At 40.7% G+C, this 21,226-nt stretch overlaps 1 protein-coding gene across 1 annotated transcript in view; it reads left to right on the top strand.

Moving 5' to 3' along the window:
- The window catches only part of CNTNAP5 (contactin associated protein family member 5), a 342,838-nt gene that overhangs the window by 59,968 nt on the left and 261,644 nt on the right, over positions 1-21,226 (top strand). Inside the window, exon 2 of the mRNA XM_075284694.1 lies at positions 15,556-15,654. Within this exon, the coding sequence (XP_075140795.1) occupies positions 15,556-15,654 (99 nt within the window). The remainder of the gene's footprint in view (positions 1-15,555; positions 15,655-21,226) is intronic.

The following is a 21,226-nucleotide window of genomic DNA, read 5'->3' as shown; positions in this document are numbered from 1 at the left end:
GCACCAAGCACATTTAGGTTGAGGCCCCACATTGCAGAAAAGCTCCTTTTTTTAGTTGCAGTTTTTGTTGCATTTTTTTGAGCTAAAGCCAGAAGTGGATTGAGCAGAAATGTGTTCCCTTTGTATTTCCCATTCCTTTTGTAGTCACTCCTGGGTTTGGCTCAAAAACCAGAGTAAAATCTTCAACAAAAAACGCTGTGTTCCTGCAACATGGGGCCTTGGCCTTAGGAGAAATGACTTCTTCCTCCAAACAATAGAGCGGTAAGATAACCTAGGATCAGATGCATTCAGATAATTTACGCTAGTTCACACTAATGTTTGAGTCCAAGTATGAGACTCCATCCCCCATTACACTTAAAATAGAAAGAAAAATCCTGTTTTGGTGGAACCCTGGCGGAACCCATTATAGTCTATGGGGTGTGTGGGTGACCGCAGATAACCACTTTTTTAGCAGATATGGTTTCCACTTTTCAGGTCCCCAACTGGAACCAGAGGACAGAATCCTGAGTGCTAGTGTGAACCTTGCGTTACTGGTAGTGCCATGCTATATATCTATTTCATTGTTCTCAATACTCTGAATGCACATGCTGGGAATTGAAGCTTTGCAACAGCTGGAATCCTCAAAGTTGCTGACCCCTGAATCCAGGTTCACAGTAGGGAATACATGTCACATTTTTAGGGGGCTCTTGTACTGTCCTCATGTTGTGCATTTAATGTCATGTACTTGACATTGCTTTTATGAGTAGGGAATATTGGATTGTTGGAAAGTCTACAGCACACAACACTCTCTGATAATTGTATAGTGCATGCTGGGAGTTGTAGTTTGATAGCACCTTCAGGGGATCACTCATGTCAGGCACTCTTTGCATGATTGGGTGACGGACACATAAGGTCCATGGCGTTCTTTTGGATGGCGCACATTGTGTGTTTGAGCCGGTTGCAGCACAGGGCCTCCGTCTTATGCTCGGTGTAATATCAGTATGTTACATCTGACTGCTGCTCAGAATTCACAATGTATCTGAGCCGTGGGAGGCGAGGATCTGCTGGATACAAGGTGGCGGTATTTAGTATGCAGCCTGCCTGCTCCAGGACTGCTTCTGCTGTTTCATTCATTAATTAAATAATCAGTCACTGAAATGAGGACAATTTATCATTCTGTACAGGCGGTGGGGCTCGGGTTTATGGTGCACCGGGCGTTATATAGTAGGTCAGCCTAGGCAGCTTAGGACTGGCAGGAACTACAACCACCAGCATGCCCAATAAGAAGCAGATACAGCTTGTGTAAGGTGCATCCACCAATAACAGCAATGTATAAAATGGGGCAAACAGGAGGGGGTAAATGGGTCACATCTCGGCAGGGTCTCCTGCAGCATCTCCCAATAACATACTGCACAGAACATTTTATTTTCTAACCATTTCAAGATGTCTTGTGGCTGCCGATGAATGGAAAAGATTTTATTTATAACCAGAAGCTGAAATCTGCCCTGACCTCAAACTTCATCCAGCTGAGGGTTTGTTACACTTTACCAGTCTAGACAAGTCCGGGCATAACAACAGAATACATTGTAGAGGTGTGAATAGTAGCCATGGGGCGCCATCGAAAAACAGAGAAAAACATAGAAGGGACAGAGAAGAACATAAGAGAAACACAGGGGTAAAAATAACCGAGAAAGGAACAGAAGATGGGAAGATAAAAAGTAGGAGAGGAAAACAAGAAACTAAGAAGGAAAGGGCAGAGAATGAGGGAAGTAGAAAACAATGTGGAGGAAGGAACAACTATAAGAGGGATGGAGAAAACAAGAAAGCTTAGAGAAAAACAAAAGGAATGGAAAGCAAACATAAAAGAGAAAGAAAGAAACATAAGAGGAAGGAAAAAGACAAAGGAGTGACTGAGAAAAAACATAAAAGGTGTAAAGAAAAAAGCAAGCGGAAGGAGAGAAGAAGATAAGAGAGGCAAAGAAAAGCATAGGAGGGGGAGAAAAGAAGATAAGAGGGGCAAAGAAAAGAATAGGAGGAGGGAGAAAAGAAGATAAGAGGGGCAAAGAAAATTATAGGAGGGGGAGGAAGAAGATAAGAGGGGCAAAGAAAAGTATAGGAGGGGGGAGAGAAGAAGATAAGAGGCAAAGAAAAGCATAGGAGGGGGAGAAAAGAAGATAACAGGGGCAAAGAAAAGTATTGGAGGGGGGAGAAAAGAAGATAAGAGGGGCAAAGAAAAGCATAGGAGGGGGAGAAAAGAAGATACGAGGGGCAAAGAAAAGTATATGAGGGGGAGAAAAGAAGATAAGAGGGGCAAAGAAAAGCATAGGAGGGGGGAGAAAAGAAGATACGAGGGGCAAAGAAAAGTATAGGAGGGGGGAGAAGAAGATAAGAGGGGCAAAGAAAAGTATAGGAGGGGGGAGAAAAGAAGATAAGAGGGGCAAAGAAAAGCATAGGAGGGGGAGAAAAGAAGATAAAAGGGGCAAAGAAAAGTATAGGAGGGGAAGAAAAGAAGATAAGAGGGGCAAAGAAAAGTATAGGAGGGGGGTCCCGATGCAGACGACTCCCAGAACGGATTACCAAACACAGATGTGAACCAGACCTCAAACTATGTTTAAAAAATAGGTATTTATGGCATAAAAAGTTACAAGTGATGAGGCATGTCATATTTGTAAAATCATACTTACTGTGGACTCTTAGCGGCACAAAAACTAGGGGGTACCTGACAAATATATTGGGCTAGAAAGTGGCCACAAAGTGACAGACCTCTGTATGATTTCATTGTATAGCTTAAAGACCGTCCAAGATGTGCCAAACGTCTTAATCTTCTTAATACATCGAGTGCACTTCAGTTTAAGACTGGGGTATGTAATCGAAATCTTAATAAATCCCCTTCCCCCGTAGTGTCATTTGGTGCGGATTCACAATATAACTTTATTGCAGTTGGATTTCTGTTCTAAAACAGAGCTGAGAATCCCCTGTATAGATACATATACATAATAAAATCCTTTCTATCTGCAACAACCACTAGGGGCACCCAGGAGCTGCTGAACCCAGTAAACAGAATCAGAGCTCCCCCTAGTGGTGGCTGCAGGCAGTCCTAATATTACCATGTAATTATGTCTATGCAGACGGTTTGGAGCTCTATAGCAGAGAAGTCGAGCTCTTTCCGTATAATCGATGTATTAATGTAGATAGAATATTGGACCTATAGAAGGTTCACGTTCACAACACATGGAATGGCAACGTCTGTATCTGTGTCCTGTGTTCTCTGTGCTATATTATATTGTATTATTCTATGATTCCCCATTAGATTACATTCCAGTCTTCCTTTACTCCGAGCTCCTCATCTGTTTCCCGGCATAGCCCGGCTTCCCCCGCAGCGATCTTACATGTTTTTCTGCCATAGACACTAATAAGATGAGGTCGTCCTGTCACCTCCCTAATGGCTCCTTTATATCTAAAAATACCTTCACATTAAAAACCTCACTTAACAGAGAAGAACAATAAAACGGCTCCGAATTGGAAAAACTGACAGCTCACCCCTGAAAAGAGACAATGAATCCTCAGTGACTTGTTATATTCATGGCGTCCAAACGAAAGCGGCAAATAAGTAAGTCAGGGACGGTGAGGTCTGGGGGCCGGAGCGCTCATCGCGTCATGGAATGGATTGTCTGGCTTTTATGTGTAATACAATGTTCTGGCTAAAGCTGATACAAGACTAGGGGTTACTTAGGAGGATCCAAAAAATTTGGGCTCAGATTTTGCCTCCCACATATTATTATTACAGTCTTGGGGGTCCCCAGAGTGGAGTATAATAACTGGAGAACCAAGAGAGGTGCGGAGGAATAATACAGAGCCATAGTCACCTCAACTCACCTCTCCAAGGCTCTGCATGACGGTCAGTCCTCAAAGTGTCATGATGTCAAGACTCTCCATGTGACCCGGAGGTCATATCTCAAGCCTCGGGGGTGACCCCGGAGGTCATATCACAAGCCTCAATGGTGACCCCAGAGGTCATATCACAAGCCTCAATGGTGACCCCAGAGGTCATATCACAAGCCTCAATGGTGACCCCGAAGGTCATATCACAAGCCTCAATGGTGACCCCAGAGGTCATATCACAAGCCTCAATGGTGACCCCGAAGGTCATATCACAAGCCTTGGTGGTGAGCCCAGAGGTCATATCACAAGCCTTGGTGGTGAACCCCGGAGGTCATATCACAAGCATCAATGGTGACCCCGAAGGTCATATCACAAGCCTTGGTGGTGAGCCCAGAGGTCATATCACAAGCCTCGGTGGTGACCTTGGAGGTCATATCACAAGCCTCAGTGGTGACCCCAGAGGTCATATCACAAGCCTCGGTGGTAACCCTGAGGTCATATCACAAGCCTCAGTGGTGACCCCGGAGGTCATATCACAAGCCTCAGTGGTGACCCCGGAGGTCATATCACAAGCCTCAGTGGTGACCCCGGAGGTCATATCACAAGCCTCAGTGGTGACCCCGGAGGTCATATCACAAGCCTCGGTGATGACCCCGGAGGTCATATCACAAGCCTCGGTGATGACCCCGGAGGTCATATCACAAGCCTCGGTGGTAACCCTGAGGTCATATCACAAGCCTCAGTGGTGACCCCGGCGGTCATATCACAAGCCTCAGTGGTGACCCCGGAGGTCATATCACAAGCCTCGGTGGTGACCCCGGAGGTCATATCACAAGCCTCGGTGGTGACCCCGGAGGTCATATCACAAGCCTCAGTGGTGACCCCGGAGCATATGACATCACAGAAGAGTGAAAAAGATTGGAGACACTGCTGCTTTAACTTGTCAGAGAGAAAAGTCCTGCACGGAAGTCTTTTGTCTCGTTTAGTATAAAAACATCGGACCCCCGGCGGACCTCATTATAGCTTATGGGGTCCATTGGTAACCGCAGAATTAGCGGCCTAGCTCTTCATCATTCATTCCCGTGCTCAAATGTGAACTTAGCCCTGATGTTATTTTTCAGCACTGACAGATCTTGCACTGAGACTTATGGCCGAACCTCACGAACACAGAGGACTAAACTAATTCATATAAAACCAGATTCAAACCAATTTTTCCAAAAGTTTTGGGGTTTGTCACCTTCAAACTGGAAGTGTAAATTGTTTACTCTGGGGTCATGATTAGAGATGAGCGAACAGTGAAATGTTCGAAGTTCGATTCGAGTAGCCGCTCAATACTCGACTGTTTGATTGAACATCGAACCCCATTATAGTCCATGGAGAATAAATACTCGTTTAGGGGGAAACCACTATTCGACTCAGGAGAGTCACCAAGTCCACTATGACACCCCAGGAAATGATGCCAACACCCTGGAATGCAACTGGGTCAACAGGGGAAGCATGTCTGGGGGCATCTAACATGCCCAAGTCACTGTATTACGTCGGGATCCCTGTCAGCTTGCGATATGCACGAGCTGACTTTTTCCCATAGGAATGCATTGACCAGCATTGATTGACCAAATGCCATAGAGAGTACAGCATTCGGCCAATCAACGCTGGTTCTGCCGGAGGCTCGTCTGTGAGGAGGCGGAGTCTAAGATTGGACCAGAATGGAGACTGCTGTGGACCGATCTTAGACTCCGCCTCCTCTGGCAGAACCAGCGTTGATTGGCCGAATGCTGTACTCTATATGGTATCCGGCCAATCAACGCTGGTTAATGCATTCCTATGCCGAGATGTAGCAGTGCTGGCCGTGCGCTCAGCTCGACTACTCCGGAGATGCTGCAGAGCTGAGTGTGCGCTGAACTATAAAATGAAAAAAAACAAACAAACAAACATATAAATATGATTCTAAACAATAAACTATTTATCCTGAATGAGTGAGCCGCCCTCTGAATATATATTTTAATGTGTCCTGCAACCTTGTACAGGTCACTTGATATCACCCAACTCGCTTTATGTTCCTTGCTGCCCCTCTTTTGCCCTGACACCCCTCTGAATATACCCCTGGTTAGTTTCACTCACAGATACATATTGCATAGTTATTATTACCTTCTTACATCTGTAACAATTTGGAGATTGTTTTGCTACAATGTAAACAATGTTTCATTTCAGACCAAACAAAACAATTACATAAAGCCAAATGCAAAGAAATGTATCAGCTCCTCTGAAATGTATCAGCTCCTCTGCAGCACATTGTTTGCTTCTGGGGATAAACTTTCCCCTATTATCTGTAATTAGTATTTACAATGGATACAACTAAGGTCCACTATAGCCCACAGGCCCATTTTCTGTAATCCGTCCCTGCAGATTTGGCCCCATTAGCGGGATGTTTGTCCTGGTCCTTACCTTTCCATAACATAAAACGATGAAACAGCCTAAAGCTGATCTCTAATGGGGATGGCGGCTTCAGTGCCAAACCTGGTTATTTGCTTCAGAGAATCTAAATGAGTGTTGGGCTTAATTTCTTCCTGACTCTGGACACCTTTGAGCGCCTCGAGCCTCTTCCCCGGCATTCAGACAGGATGCTACAGCAGAGATAATGCCTCTGCAAATAATGCATGATGAGCCTTGTGGTCTGCAGTCCCCTCCCTGGCCCAGCAACACATAATCCTGCCCCAGTGTAATGGAAAATGTTACCTGATGTTACACAGAAGCTGAGCAGGTGACGAGCATGCTGGGAGCGGCCGCCGCAGTCATTATAGCCTGAGATTCCGAGAATTAATTAACATTGAGAGGCAGAAAACTGCAGCTGCCGCTGATTGGAAATGACGCTGCCGAAAATCTGTTTGTCGTCTCTTGTTGTTTTGTATCTTTGTTAAGTTCCTTTGACCTTTGTGTAAATAGTGGAAAGATCTGGAAAGGATAAAATTAGAAGCAGAGGAATGTGCCTGTATAGATATCTATAAGTAGCCGATTACTGACAGCAAAGGGCGGAACTATATAGTGCTCCAATAAGGCAATGTCATGCAATAACCTACTTACCCTAATCTCCTAACCCCTACTTCTAACGCTGCAAACTCTTCCCTCAACCCTACTAACACTAACCCCCTCCTCTAACCCTAACCCTCCAATCCTACTGACCTTAACCCTACTAACACTAGCCCCTTCCTCTAACCCTCCAATCCTACTGACCTTAACCCTACTAACACTAACCTCCCAATCCTACTGACTCTAATCCTAACCCTACTAACACTAACCCCCTCCTCTAACCCTAACCCTTCAATCCTACTGACTCTAACCCTACTAACACTAACCCCCTCCTCTAACCCTGACCCTCCAATCCTACTGACTCTAACCCTACTAACACTAACCCCCTCCTCTAACCCTAACCCTCCAATCCTACTGACTCTAACCCTATTAACACTAACCTCCCAATACTACTGACTCTAATCCTAACCCTACTAACCCCCTCCTCTAACCCTAACCCTCCAATCCTACTGACCCTAACCCTATTAACACTAACCTCCCAATACTACTGACTCTAATCCTAACCCTACTAACCCCCTCCTCTAACCCTGACCCTCCAATCCTACTGACTCTAACCCTACTAACACTAACCCCCTCCTCTAACCCTGACCCTCCAATCCTACTGACTCTAACCCTACTAACACTAACCCCCTCCTCTAACCCTAACCCTCCAATCCTACTGACTCTAACCCTACTAACACTAACCCCCTCCTCTAACCCTGACCCTCCAATCCTACTGACTCTAACCCTATTAACACTAACCTCCCAATCCTACTGACTCTAATCCTAACCCTACTAACACTAACCCCCTCCTCTAACCCTAACCCTCCAATCCTACTGACCCTAACCCTATTAACACTAACCCCCTCCTCTAACCCTAACCCTTCAATCCTACTGACTCTAACCCTATTAACACTAACTTCCCAATACTAATGACTCTAATCCTAACCCTACTAACACTACCCCCCTCCTCTAACCCTAACCCTCCAATCCTACTGACCCTAACCCTATTAATAATAACCTCCCAATACTACTGACTCTACTCCTAACCATACTGAAGTCAATGGGTCAATGGGATGGCTTTTCTCAGAGCGGATTCTGACGCAAATTCCGTATCAAAATCCGCACACGGCAACGCCGTGTGAATGGACCCTTATGGCTCTGACCCTATTAACACTAACTTCCTAACCCCCCACCTCTAACCTTACTAACTCTAACACTAAAGCAGCACCTGGGTAAAAATCCAATGCCTATACTTACCTATGTGTATTACTTGCCCTCGCTGTAACTCAGCTCTATGGGAAATATTTGAGCAAAAAATCAGTTTTTACTAGTTTTTGCTCAGTGAGCGCCTCCATTTACCCCACGGCGCTGTGTCAACCAAATATTGCAAAAAGCTCTTTACAAAATGAAAGAAACTAATATTATTGGAGGAGGGGAATCCGAGGTAAGACATTGTGGAGGTAATGAAGGAGTAGAACAGAGTAAGAGGACGAGCAGCTGCAACGCGAGCTCTTAAGAAAATCATCGCACAACACATGTAAATACATTCATCTCTGCTGCTTTTGTTGTCTTAATCTTAGATTTTGCTCAGCACAAGATTTTCTTTCACTCTGAGAAATAATAGATCATTCATCCCGTCTGCCGGAGAGGAGGAGGAGGAGACAGGGAGGGGGTGTGGGGGGTCTGGAGGTGAAGAGAAGTCTAAGTAATGCAAAGTACAGTGTAAGGCATTTCTGTTTGTTAGAAGATCAACATTGTTGCAAGAGCTTTAGAAGTGACGCAGCAGGGGAGCGGTAAAAGCACATTAAGAAATTCACATCTATATATATATATATATATATATATATATATATACAGTATATACACAGTATACGCGTGTCAGGATATTATTACCGGAACAAGTGGTTACCATGCAGAAAAGTGAAGAAGTCCTGCACGTATCATATTATCCCTGCACCAAAATCTTGCAGAGTCCATGCATTTTCACATTGGTGTATTTTGCAGAGTTCTGGGATTTAGGTTGTCCAGCAACCACTGACTTCATGTTTGGGTGACTACCATTGTGGTAACAGGTCCAAGATTAAAGTAGTCACAGGAAGTCTTATGTTGTATAGAAAACTACCAATGAATAGGAGAAGAAGGGACACAAGGTCTAGAAAAACGGTTCCTTGCCATGATCCCCTTATTGTGGTCAGGTTATCTTCTCATACATGTAGTGTCCTCCTGATAACCAGCCATGATGTCCTTATTGTGGTCAGGTTATCTTCTCATACATGTAGTGTCCTCCTGATAACCAGCCATGATGTCCTTATTGTGGTCAGATTATCTTCTCATACATGTAGTGTCCTCCTGATAACCAGCCATGATGTCCTTATTGTGGTCGGGTTATCTTCTCATACATGTAGTGTCCTCCTGATAACCAGCCATGATGTCCTTATTGTGGTCAGGTTATCTTCTCATACATGTAGTGTCCTCCTGATAACCAGCCATGATGTCCTTATTGTGGTCAGGTTATCTTCTCATACATGTAGTGTCCCCTCCTGATAACCAGCCATGATGTCCTTATTGTGGTCGGGTTATCTTCTCATACATGTAGTGTCCCCTCCTGATAACCAGCCATGATGTCCTTATTGTGGTCGGGTTATCTTCTCATACATGTAGTGTCCCCTCCTGATAACCAGCCATGATGTCCTTATTGTGGTCGGGTTTTCTCATACATGTAGTGTCCTCCTGATAACCAGCCATGATGTCCTTATTGTGGTCGGGTTATCTTCTCATACATGTAGTGTCCTCCTGATAACCAGCCATGATGTCCTTATTGTGGTCAGGTTATCTTCTCATACATGTAGTGTCCTCCTGATAACCAGCCATGATGTCCTTATTGTGGTCGGTTTATCTTCTCATACATGTAGTGTCCTCCTGATAACCAGCCATGATGTCCTTATTGTGGTCAGGTTATCTTCTCATACATGTAGTGTCCTCCTGATAACAAGCCATGATGTCCTTATTGTGGTCGGGTTATCTTCTCATACATGTAGTGTCCTCCTGATAACCAGCCATGATGTCCTTATTGTGGTCAGGTTATCTTCTCATACATGTAGTGTCCTCCTGATAACAAGCCATGATGTCCTTATTGTGGTCGGGTTATCTTCTCATACATGTAGTGTCCCCTCCTGATAACCAGCCATGATGTCCTTATTGTGGTCAGGTTATCTTCTCATATAGCTAGAACCTCAAGTCTTAAGAATTCTAGTCCATCTTGGGAGGTCAATGTGCGAGAAACTCAATGGATTTCTGATGCAAGTTATAGTCAGTCTGTCGGGCTGAGGTGTCCCTGCCATCATTCTCCTTGATCTCTGACCACCCTTTAGTAAAGTGATGAGCTGGACACAACAGTTGTTTTTTTGTTTTTTTTGCCAAAAATGGTGACTTTGTCATGCTTCTACACCAGTGGTGGTCTAAGGTTTTTTTGGTTCCTTCATTCTTGGGGGGTACACCCTCCAACCACCCCCTAGAATATAGATCACCTTTCTGCTGGACCATTACTGAAGGATCTGATGGAGCTCCAATGGGTCAGTCTATTTCATGATAAATTAACCCCAAAGTTTACGATTGATCTCAATTTATGTAAAATTATTAAATTCCTTGAGAACAAGAATCTCTAATTTAAGACACAAGGTGACAAATGACACTAGGACAATGATCACATCTGATAGAGGGACAAAAGAAGGAAAGAAATGACGGACGACACCACAGAGATGTGAGCATAGCCTTATGTCAGCGACATCTTTACATTGTCATCTTACTTCTCCGCACTACACTGCAGCGTATATGGAAGGTTTAGCCCCATGTACCCCTCCTAAATCGGTGAGGTGTGGGGGCAGCATCATTTACATGGCAGATAGGAGCGCTGTGCCCTCTGCAGGTGACGTCTCTGGGTTTTCAGGACATGATGAAAAGCAGAACAGTCTGTTATGGATCTGCTGTCTGCGGTGAACATGCCGAGTGTGCAGTTACGTGCCGCCGATCCGGCATCTAATGAATGTTAATCAGTCTCTTGTTGAATCTCGATCCTGATAATAGGAAAACTTCTTCTAGTTATCGGCTTCAGTCTGTGAGCGACCCAAAAAATCAGGCACGAGCCATCCAGAGCAAAATAGGCAATGAGTAATATGTATAGGGTACATGACGTATAACATATACAATTCCAATGATGAGCGTAACATATTATAGAAGTCTCATGTGCAACATGTGATACATTATGTATACCCTCCAATACTACATGTGATATATTGTATATACCCTCCAATACTATATGTGATACATTGTATATACCTGCCAATACTATATGTGATAGATTATATATACCCTCCAATACTATATGTGATACATTGTATATATCCTCCAATACCATATGTGATACATTGTATATAACTGCCGGAACTACATGTGATACATTATATATACCCTCCAACACTATATGTGATACATAATAGATATTCTACAATACCATATGTGATACATTATATATAACCTCCAGCATTCTGAATCATACATAATATACAGCCTCCAGTACTGTATGTGACAATATATATATAATACACACTACACTGTGCTATAATATATAGGGTACATAAGACACATTTAGTATTTTATACTCCCCATATGAGATTTCGGTAATGTTTTATATATAGTTTTATATTATACACAATTGTGGTGAACTTGACCTCAGGATTGTGCTGCAGACGAGAGAAGTTTGTATGAATCTTTTATGAGATATTCCACATGAGGGATGACACAAATTGTTACATTTATTAAGTCATTATTTTTATCTATTACAAGTAGAACAGAGCGCAACGCAGCATCACTGATACAACCGAAACTCACTGATTGTATATTAGGAGCAGGACATATATATTTAATACTATAGAGGGGAAAAGACAGATCTAATGTAATCTCATATTATCTAAATAGGGATTCCTGAATGCAAGTCAGAGCAGGAGAGAAAATAACGAGAAGCAGTGCTCATATCCTCTCTGTATACCGTAATACAACATTATATGTCAGAGTGTAACCGGAAGAACAAGGGCGACAAACAGGCCCAGATACTACTATACACTAAACTACAGTGTATACATATACAAAGGAAGCAAACTAGTATACATTTACCAAAGCAAATCCCAATGAAAAGGTCAAGCAAAAAATGGATCAGAGTATTTAATGTATGAAATGTCATATTCATATTATAAGGAGGCGGTAGTATTATAGTAGTTATATTCTTGTACATAGGAGTAGTATTATAGTAGTTATATTCTTGTACATAGGAGTAGTATTATAGTAGTTATATTCTTGTACATAGGAGGTAGTATTATAGTAGTTATATTCTTGTACATAGGGGGCAGTATTATAGTAGTTATATTCTTGTACATAGGAGGTAGTATTATAGTAGTTATATTCTTTTATATAGGAGCAGTATTATAGTAGTTATATTCTTGTACATAGGAGCAGTATTATAGTATTTATATTCTTGTACATAGGAGCAGTATTATAGTAGTTATATTCTTGTACATAGGAGTAGTATTATAGTAGTTATATTCTTGTACATAGGAGTAGTATTATAGTAGTTATATTCTTGTACATAGGAGCAGTATTATAGTAGTTATATTCTTGTACATAGGCAGTAGTATTATAGTAGTTATATTCTTGTACATAGGAGGTAGTATTATAGTAGTTATATTCTTTTATATAGGAGCAGTATTATAGTAGTTATATTCTTGTACATAGGAGCAGTATTATAGTATTTATATTCTTGTACATAGGAGCAGTATTATAGTAGTTATATTCTTGTACATAGGAGTAGTATTATAGTAGTTATATTCTTGTACATAGGAGTAGTATTATAGTAGTTATATTCTTGTACATAGGAGCAGTATTATAGTAGTTATATTCTTGTACATAGGCAGTAGTATTATAGTAGTTATATTCTTGTACATAGGAGCAGTATTATAGTAGTTATATTCTTGTACATAGGAGCAGTATTATAGTAGTTATATTCTTGTACATAGGAGCAGTATTATAGTAGTTATATTCTTGTACATAGGAGTAGTATTATAGTAGTTATATTCTTGTACATAGGAGCAGTATTATAGTAGTTATATTCTTGTATATAGGGGGCAGTATTATAGTAGTTATATTCTTGTACATAGGAGTAGTATTATAGTAGTTATATTCTTGTACATAGGAGTAGTATTATAGTAGTTATATTCTTGTACATAGGAGCAGTATTATAGTAGTTATATTCTTGTACATAGGAGTAGTATTATAGTAGTTATATTCTTGTACATAGGAGCAGTATTATAGTAGTTATATTCTTGTACATAGGAGTAGTATTATAGTAGTTATATTCTTGTACATAGGAGGTAGTATTATAGTAGTTATATTCTTGTACACAGGAGGTAATATTATAGTAGTTATATTCTTGTACATAGGAGGTAGTATTATAGTAGTTATATTCTTGTACATAGGAGGTAGTATTATAGTAGTTATATTCTTGTACATAGGAGTAGTATTATAGTAGTTATATTCTTGTACATAGGAGGTAGTATTATAGTAGTTATATTCTTGTACATAGGAGTAGTATTATAGTAGTTTTATTCTTGTACATAGGAGTAGTATTATAGTAGTTATATTCTTGTACATAGGAGTAGTATTATAGTAGTTATATTCTTGTACATAGGAGGTAGTATTATAGTAGTTATATTCTTGTACATAGGAGTAGTATTATAGTAGTTATATTCTTGTACATAGGAGCAGTATTATTATAGTAGTTATATTCTTGTACATAGGAGCAGTATTATAGTAGTTATATTCTTGTACATAGGAGGCAGTATTATAGTAGTTATATTCTTGTACATAGGAGTAGTATTATAGTAGTTATATTCTTGTACATAGGAGTAGTATTATAGTAGTTATATTCTTGTACATAGGAGGTAGTATTATAGTAGTTATATTCTTGTACATAGGAGTAGTATTATAGTAGTTATATTCTTGTACATAGGAGGTAGTATTATAGTAGTTATATTCTTGTACATAGGAGTAGTATTATAGTAGTTATATTCTTGTACATAGGAGTAGTATTTATAGTAGTTATATTCTTGTACATAGGAGTAGTATTATAGTAGTTATACTCTTGTACATAGGAGCAGTATTATAGTAGTTATATTCTTGTACATAGGAGGTAGTATTATAGTAGTTATATTCTTGTACATAGGAGTAGTATTATAGTAGTTATATTCTTGTACATAGGAGCAGTATTATAGTAGTTATATTCTTGTACATAGGAGTAGTATTATAGTAGTTATATTCTTGTACATAGGAGGTAGTATTATAGTAGTTATATTCTTGTACATAGGAGCAGTATTATTATAGTAGTTATATTCTTGTACATAGGAGCAGTATTATAGTAGTTATATTCTTGTACATAGGAGGCAGTATTATAGTAGTTATATTCTTGTACATAGGAGTAGTATTATAGTAGTTATATTCTTGTACATAGGAGTAGTATTATAGTAGTTATATTCTTGTACATAGGAGGTAGTATTATAGTAGTTATATTCTTGTACATAGGAGCAGTATTATAGTAGTTATATTCTTGTACATAGGAGGTAGTATTATAGTAGTTATATTCTTGTACATAGGAGCAGTATTATAGTAGTTATATTCTTGTACATAGGAGCAGTATTATAGTAGTTATATTCTTGTACATAGGAGTAGTATTATAGTAGTTATATTCTTGTACATAGGAGTAGTATTGTAGTCGTTATATTCTTGTACATAGGAGTAGTATTATAGTAGTTATATTCTTGTACATAGGAGTAGTATTATAGTAGTTATATTCTTGTACATAGGAGTAGTATTATATTAGTTATATTCTTGTACATAGGAGTAGTATTATAGTAGTTATATTCTTGTACATATGGGGAGTATTATAGTAGTTATATTCTTGTACATAGGAGTGGTATTATAGTAGTTATATTCTTGTACATAGGAGGCAGTATTATAGTAGTTATATTCTTGTACATAGGAGTAGTATTATAGTAGTTATATTCTTGTACATAGGAGGTAGTATTATAGTAGTTATATTCTTGTACATAGGAGGCAGTATTATAGTAGGTATATTCTTGTACATAGGAGCAGTATTATAGTAGTTATATTCTTGTACATAGGAGTAGTATTATAGTAGTTATATTCTTGTACATAGGAGTAGTATTATAGTAGTTATATTCTTGTACATAGGAGTAGTATTATAGTAGATATATTCTAGTATATAAGAGCAGTATTATAGTAGTTGTAGTAATGTGCATATATACATATATATATTTTATACATCTTTTGCCATCAGTACAGATATGGATGTGATATATTTTGTATTTGTACATATTCAGACTGGTTTTCTCACAGTTATTATGCGCACTTTGGTATATGCGGGACATGTGATGACTGTAAATAGAAATCATGTCATGTATTTTTAGTAATGGGACAATCTTGATGGGATCTTGTGTCACACTTGTTTGCATCTCTTGCTTGGTGTAGTGACAATGTGTCCGTCCTCTCCTTCTTCTGCAGATAATTGTGATGATCCGCTGGTGTCTCCGCTACCACAGACGGCATTTGACAGCTCCTCAGAAATGCTCCTCAGCAACGCAAAGCTCAACAGTCGAGATGGTAAGATCACTGTTTGAAGTATCTGTCACCGTCCAAGACACTTTGATGAATAATGTATCTTGGAGGAATCATCTCCTAAAACAGAAAAACGCAGATTGTATCACAATTGTGTTTCAGAGAATAAATCAATGGTTGGATGTAGAAGGTCATTTCTTCCCATCAGGGTTATAGGAGGGTCCCATTATACATGTTCCATGTATGATGCAGCCACACAGCTATTCCTCCTTTTTGGGATCATTGTGAGCCCCTTGTTATGTAGGTTGGTAATGGTCTGACCCCTCTGAACTATCTAATCCCATTGCCACAGAGTCACAGATCACCCCAGATAGTTGGCTGTAGGTTTGTGTCCTGTCTCATTGACTGACCTATCCTTAAATGTATTTCATGTAAAAGGTCCTTGACATATTGGCTCTGCCCTGTGGTTTAATCTGCTGCAATCCAGGGGTTGTCCTCAATATCCAAACCATTCTCAAAGGTCATCTGTGATCAGAAGAGGAGCCTGAATGTGGCCACACTGGAGAAATGTCAAATAGTCTAAGAAGTGAATGGGAAACCTTTCTCATATACACATATAGGGTGTTCACATGTCACATTGTATCTACTGTACTATAAGACCAACTCATTGTGAAGTATTATGGCAGAGGGCTCACTGCTGGTTTCTATAATTATAGGGGTGACTGGTTTATAGGTTGGGAGGTGAGCCAGGTTTACTGTAATACTGACGACCATTATGTATTTCTATCTTTGTTATTATTAGAGATGAGCAAGAAGTATTCAATAGAACACTACGGTATTCGAAATACTCGTACTTGATCAAATACTACTCCTATTAGCAGTAAAGACGATCTTAGACTCCACCTCTGTGACGAAGTGGAGTCTAAGATCGGAGCACAGCAGTCTCCATTGTGGTCTGATCTTAGACTCCGCCTCCTCACAGATGAGCCTGCGGCAGAACCAGTGTTGATTGGCCGAATACTGTACACTGTATAGCATTCGGCCAATCAATGCTGGTTCTGCAGGACGAGTAAGTTCACATTAGCGCTTGCCTTCTGTCCAGAAGGAGTCTGCAGGAGGACCCCCCCCCCCCGAACGGAATATCAGCGCAACTGCAAGCACTGTGCAGTTAAAGCGCATGGACCCAATAGACTATAATGCGGTCCGGGCACTGTAACTGCACAGCGCTCCTCCTAAACTCTCTCCTCCTGCTACTCGTGGACTTGGTGACTCTCCTTTAGTAGAATAGTGGTTCCCCCTGAAACGGGCATTTTTTCCCATAGACTAGAATGGGATTCGATATTTGATCGAGTAGTCGACTATTGAGGCTCTACTCGGAACGAATATCGAATATTTTACTCCTCGCTCCTCTCTAGTTATCATGTAATGGTTGTCAGTTTAGAAAGTCAAAGGTTAATATCATAACAGCAAGATCCAACAGAGTAAATCTCCGAATCAGCAATATAAGGGAGCCTTCACACGATGTAACGCTGCGCTCATTCTGATCGTAAAAAGATGTTCAGAATGAGCGCGTAAAAAGCAGCCTCCATTGACTTGAATGGGAGCAGGCATGCGTGCGCTCCTGATTGAAATCAATGGGAGGCTTTTTTCCCTATGCTTTTAATGTATTACGCACGTATGCCAGCTCCCATTCAAGTCAATGGGGGCTGCTTTTTACGCGCTCATTCTGAACATCTTTTTACGATCAGAATGAGCGCAGCGTTACATCGTGTGAAGGCTCCCTTAGTTTTGTACACAGTGACTGCACCAGCAGAATAATGAGCGCAGCTCTGGAGTATAATACAGGATAAGTAATGTAATGTATGTACACAGTGACTGTACCAGCAGAATAGTGAACCCAGCTCTGGAGTATAATACAGGATAAGTAATGTAATGTATGTACACAGTGACTGCACCAGCAGAATAGTGAGCGCAGCTCTGGAGTATAATACAGGATAAGTAATGTAATGTATGTACACAGTGACTGCACCAGCAGAATAGTGAGCGCAGCTCTGGAGTATAATACAGGATAAGTAATGTAATGTATGTACACAGTGACTGCACCAGCAGAATAGTGAGCGCAGCTCTGGAGTATAATACAGGATAAGTAATGTAATGTATGTACACAGTGACTGCACCAGCAGAATAGTGAGCGCAGCTCTGGAGTATAATACAGGATAAGTAATGTAATGTATGTACACAGTGACTGCACCAGCAGAATAGTGAGCACAGCTCTGGAGTATAATACAGGATAAGTAATGTAATGTATGTACACAGTGACTGTACCAGCAGAATAGTGAGCGCAGCTCTGGAGTATAATACAGGATAAGTAATGTAATGTATGTACACAGTGACTGCACCAGCAGAATAGTGAGCGCAGCTCTGGAGTATAATACAGGATAAGTAATGTAATGTATGTACACAGTGACTGTACCAGCAGAATAGTGAGTGCAGCTCTGGAGTATAATACAGGATAAGTAATGTAATGTATGTACACAGTGACTGTACCAGCAGAATAGTGAGCGCAGCTCTGGACTATGATACAGGATAAGTAATGTAATGTATGTACACAGTGACTGTACCAGCAGAATAGTGAGCTCAGCTCTGGAGTATAATACAGGATAAGTAATGTAATGTATGTACACAGTGACTGCACCAGCAGAATAGTGAGCGCAGCTCTGGAGTATAATACAGGATAAGTAATGTAATGTATGTACACAGTGACTGCACCAGCAGAATAGTGAGCGCAGCTCTGGGGTATAATACAGGATAAGTAATGTAATGTATGTACACAGTGACTGCACCAGCAGAATAGTGAGCGCAGCTCTGGAGTATAATACAGGATAAGTAATGTAATGTATGTACACAGTGACTGTACCAGCAGAATAGTGAGTGCAGCTCTGGAGTATAATACAGGATAAGTAATGTAATGTATGTACACAGTGACTGTACCAGCAGAATAGTGAGCGCAGCTCTGGACTATGATACAGGATAAGTAATGTAATGTATGTACACAGTGACTGTACCAGCAGAATAGTGAGCTCAGCTCTGGAGTATAATACAGGATAAGTAATGTAATGTATGTACACAGTGACTGCACCAGCAGAATAGTGAGCGCAGCTCTGGAGTATAATACAGGATAAGTAATGTAATGTATGTACACAGTGACTGTACCAGCAGAATAGTGAGCGCAGCTCTGGAGTATAATACAGGATAAGTAATGTAATGTAATGTATGTACACAGTGACTGCACCAGCAGAATAGTGAGCGCAGCTCTGGAGTATAATATAGGATAAGTAATGTAATGCATGTACACAGTGACTGCACCAGCAGAATGGTGAGCGCAGCTCTGGAGTATAGTACAGGATAAGTAATGTAATGTAATGTATGTACACAGTGACTGTACCAGCAGAATAGTGAGCGCAGCTCTGGAGTATAATACAGGATAAGTAATGTAATGTAATGTATGTACACAGTGACTGCACCAGCAGAATAGTGAGCGCAGCTCTGGAGTATAATACAGGATAAGTAATGTAATGTATGTACACAGTGACTGTACCAGCAGAATAGTGAGTGCAGCTCTGGAGTATAATACAGGATAAGTAATGTAATGTATGTACACAGTGACTGCACCAGCAGAATAGTGAGCGCAGCTCTGGAGTATAATACAGGATAAGTAATGTAATGTATGTACACAGTGACTGCACCAGCAGAATAGTGAGCGCAGCTCTGGAGTATAATACAGGATAAGTACTGTAATATATGTACACAGTGGCTGCACCAGCAGAATAGTGAGCGCAGCTCTGGAGTATAATACAGGATAAGTAATGTAATGTATGTACACAGTGACTGCACCAGCAGAATAGTGAGCGCAGCTCTGGAGTATAATACAGGATAAGTAATGTAATATATGTACACAGTGACTGTACCAGCAGAATAGTGAGTGCAGCTCTGGAGTATAATACAGGATAAGTAATGTACTGTATGTACACAGTGACTGTACCAGCAGAATAGTGAGCGCAGCTCTGGAGTATAATACAGGATAAGTAATGTAATGTATGTACACAGTGACTGTACCAGCAGAATAGTGAGTGCAGCTCTGGAGTATAATACAGGATAAGTAATGTACTGTATGTACACAGTGACTGTACCAGCAGAATAGTGAGCGCAGCTCTGGAGTATAATACAGGATAAGTAATGTCATGTATGTATACAGTGACTGTACCAGCAGAATAGTGAGCGCAGCTCTGGAGTATAATACAGGATAAGTAATGTAATGTATGTACACAGTGACTGCACCAGCAGAATAGTGAGCGCAGCTCTGGAGTATAATACAGGATAAGTACTGTAATGTATGTACACAGTGGCTGCACCAGCAGAATAGTGAGCGCAGCTCTGGAGTATAATACAGGATAAGTAATGTCATGTATGTATACAGTGACTGTACCAGCAGAATAGTGAGCGCAGCTCTGGAGTATAATACAGGATAAGTAATGTAATGTATGTACACAGTGACTGCACCAGCAGAATAGTGAGTGCAGCTCTGGAGTATAATACAGGATAAGTAATGTAATGTATGTACACAGTGACTGTACCAGCAGAATAGTGAGCGCTGCTCTGGAGTATAATACAGGATAAGTAATGTCATGTATGTACACAGTGACTGCACCAGCAGAATAGTGAGCGCAGCTCTGGAGTATAATACAGGATAAGTAATGTAATGTATGTACACAGTGACTGTACCAGCAGAATAGTGAGCGCAGCTCTGGGGTATAATACAGGATAAGTAATGTAATGTATGTACACAGTGACTGTACCAGCAGAATAGTGAGCGCAGCTCTGGAGTATAATACAGGATAAGTAATGTAATGTATGTACACAGTGACTGCACCAGCAGAATAGTGAGCGCAGCTCTGGAGTATAATACAGGATAAGTAATGTAATGTATGTACACAGTGACTGTACCAGCAGAATAGTGAGCGCAGCTCTGGAGTATAATACAGGATAAGTAATGTAATGTATGTACACAGTGACTGTACCAGCAGAATAGTGAGCGCAGCTCTGGAGTATAATATATATTGTAATTGTGCAAGATAAAATAGAAAATCTTGCTCTTCCCACTTTGCAGCTACACATGTTACAATGTATGTAATATATGGAAATGATGTGTCACTGTAACATATCTCGTATGAATAAATACTGCCCCATATTCGGTTTGTTACGGGCTGCAGTAAATCTCCGCAGTAAATGGCTGCCCTGTGATTCTGTCTGGAGGATTTAGGTGATGAAATTGCAGAGCACACTGGTAAGTGGAATAAAATGAAGGAATGTACATAATATAAGCTGCCGCCATTACCTGGGCCGTGTTGCTGAGCAGAGCTGTCATTTCTGGCTGCCGTCAATCTGATGTCATTTCATTCATGGATCCGGCTGCTTATTGTTCTGGATATTTCCCATTACTTATGACACTGTTCCCCTGTATAGAGCAGCAGTGGAGGATTAGACTGACTTCACCGCACATATACACGATCAGCTGTAAATCCCTTGTCTTTCATTCCTGACAACTGAAAGCAAAGAA

The sequence above is a fragment of the Leptodactylus fuscus genome, chromosome 8 (assembly GCF_031893055.1).
Source record: "Leptodactylus fuscus isolate aLepFus1 chromosome 8, aLepFus1.hap2, whole genome shotgun sequence".
Taxonomy (NCBI): domain Eukaryota; kingdom Metazoa; phylum Chordata; class Amphibia; order Anura; family Leptodactylidae; genus Leptodactylus; species Leptodactylus fuscus.
The sequence above is the reverse complement of the archived record's forward strand: the minus strand, read 5'-3'. Positions and strand labels throughout refer to the sequence as shown.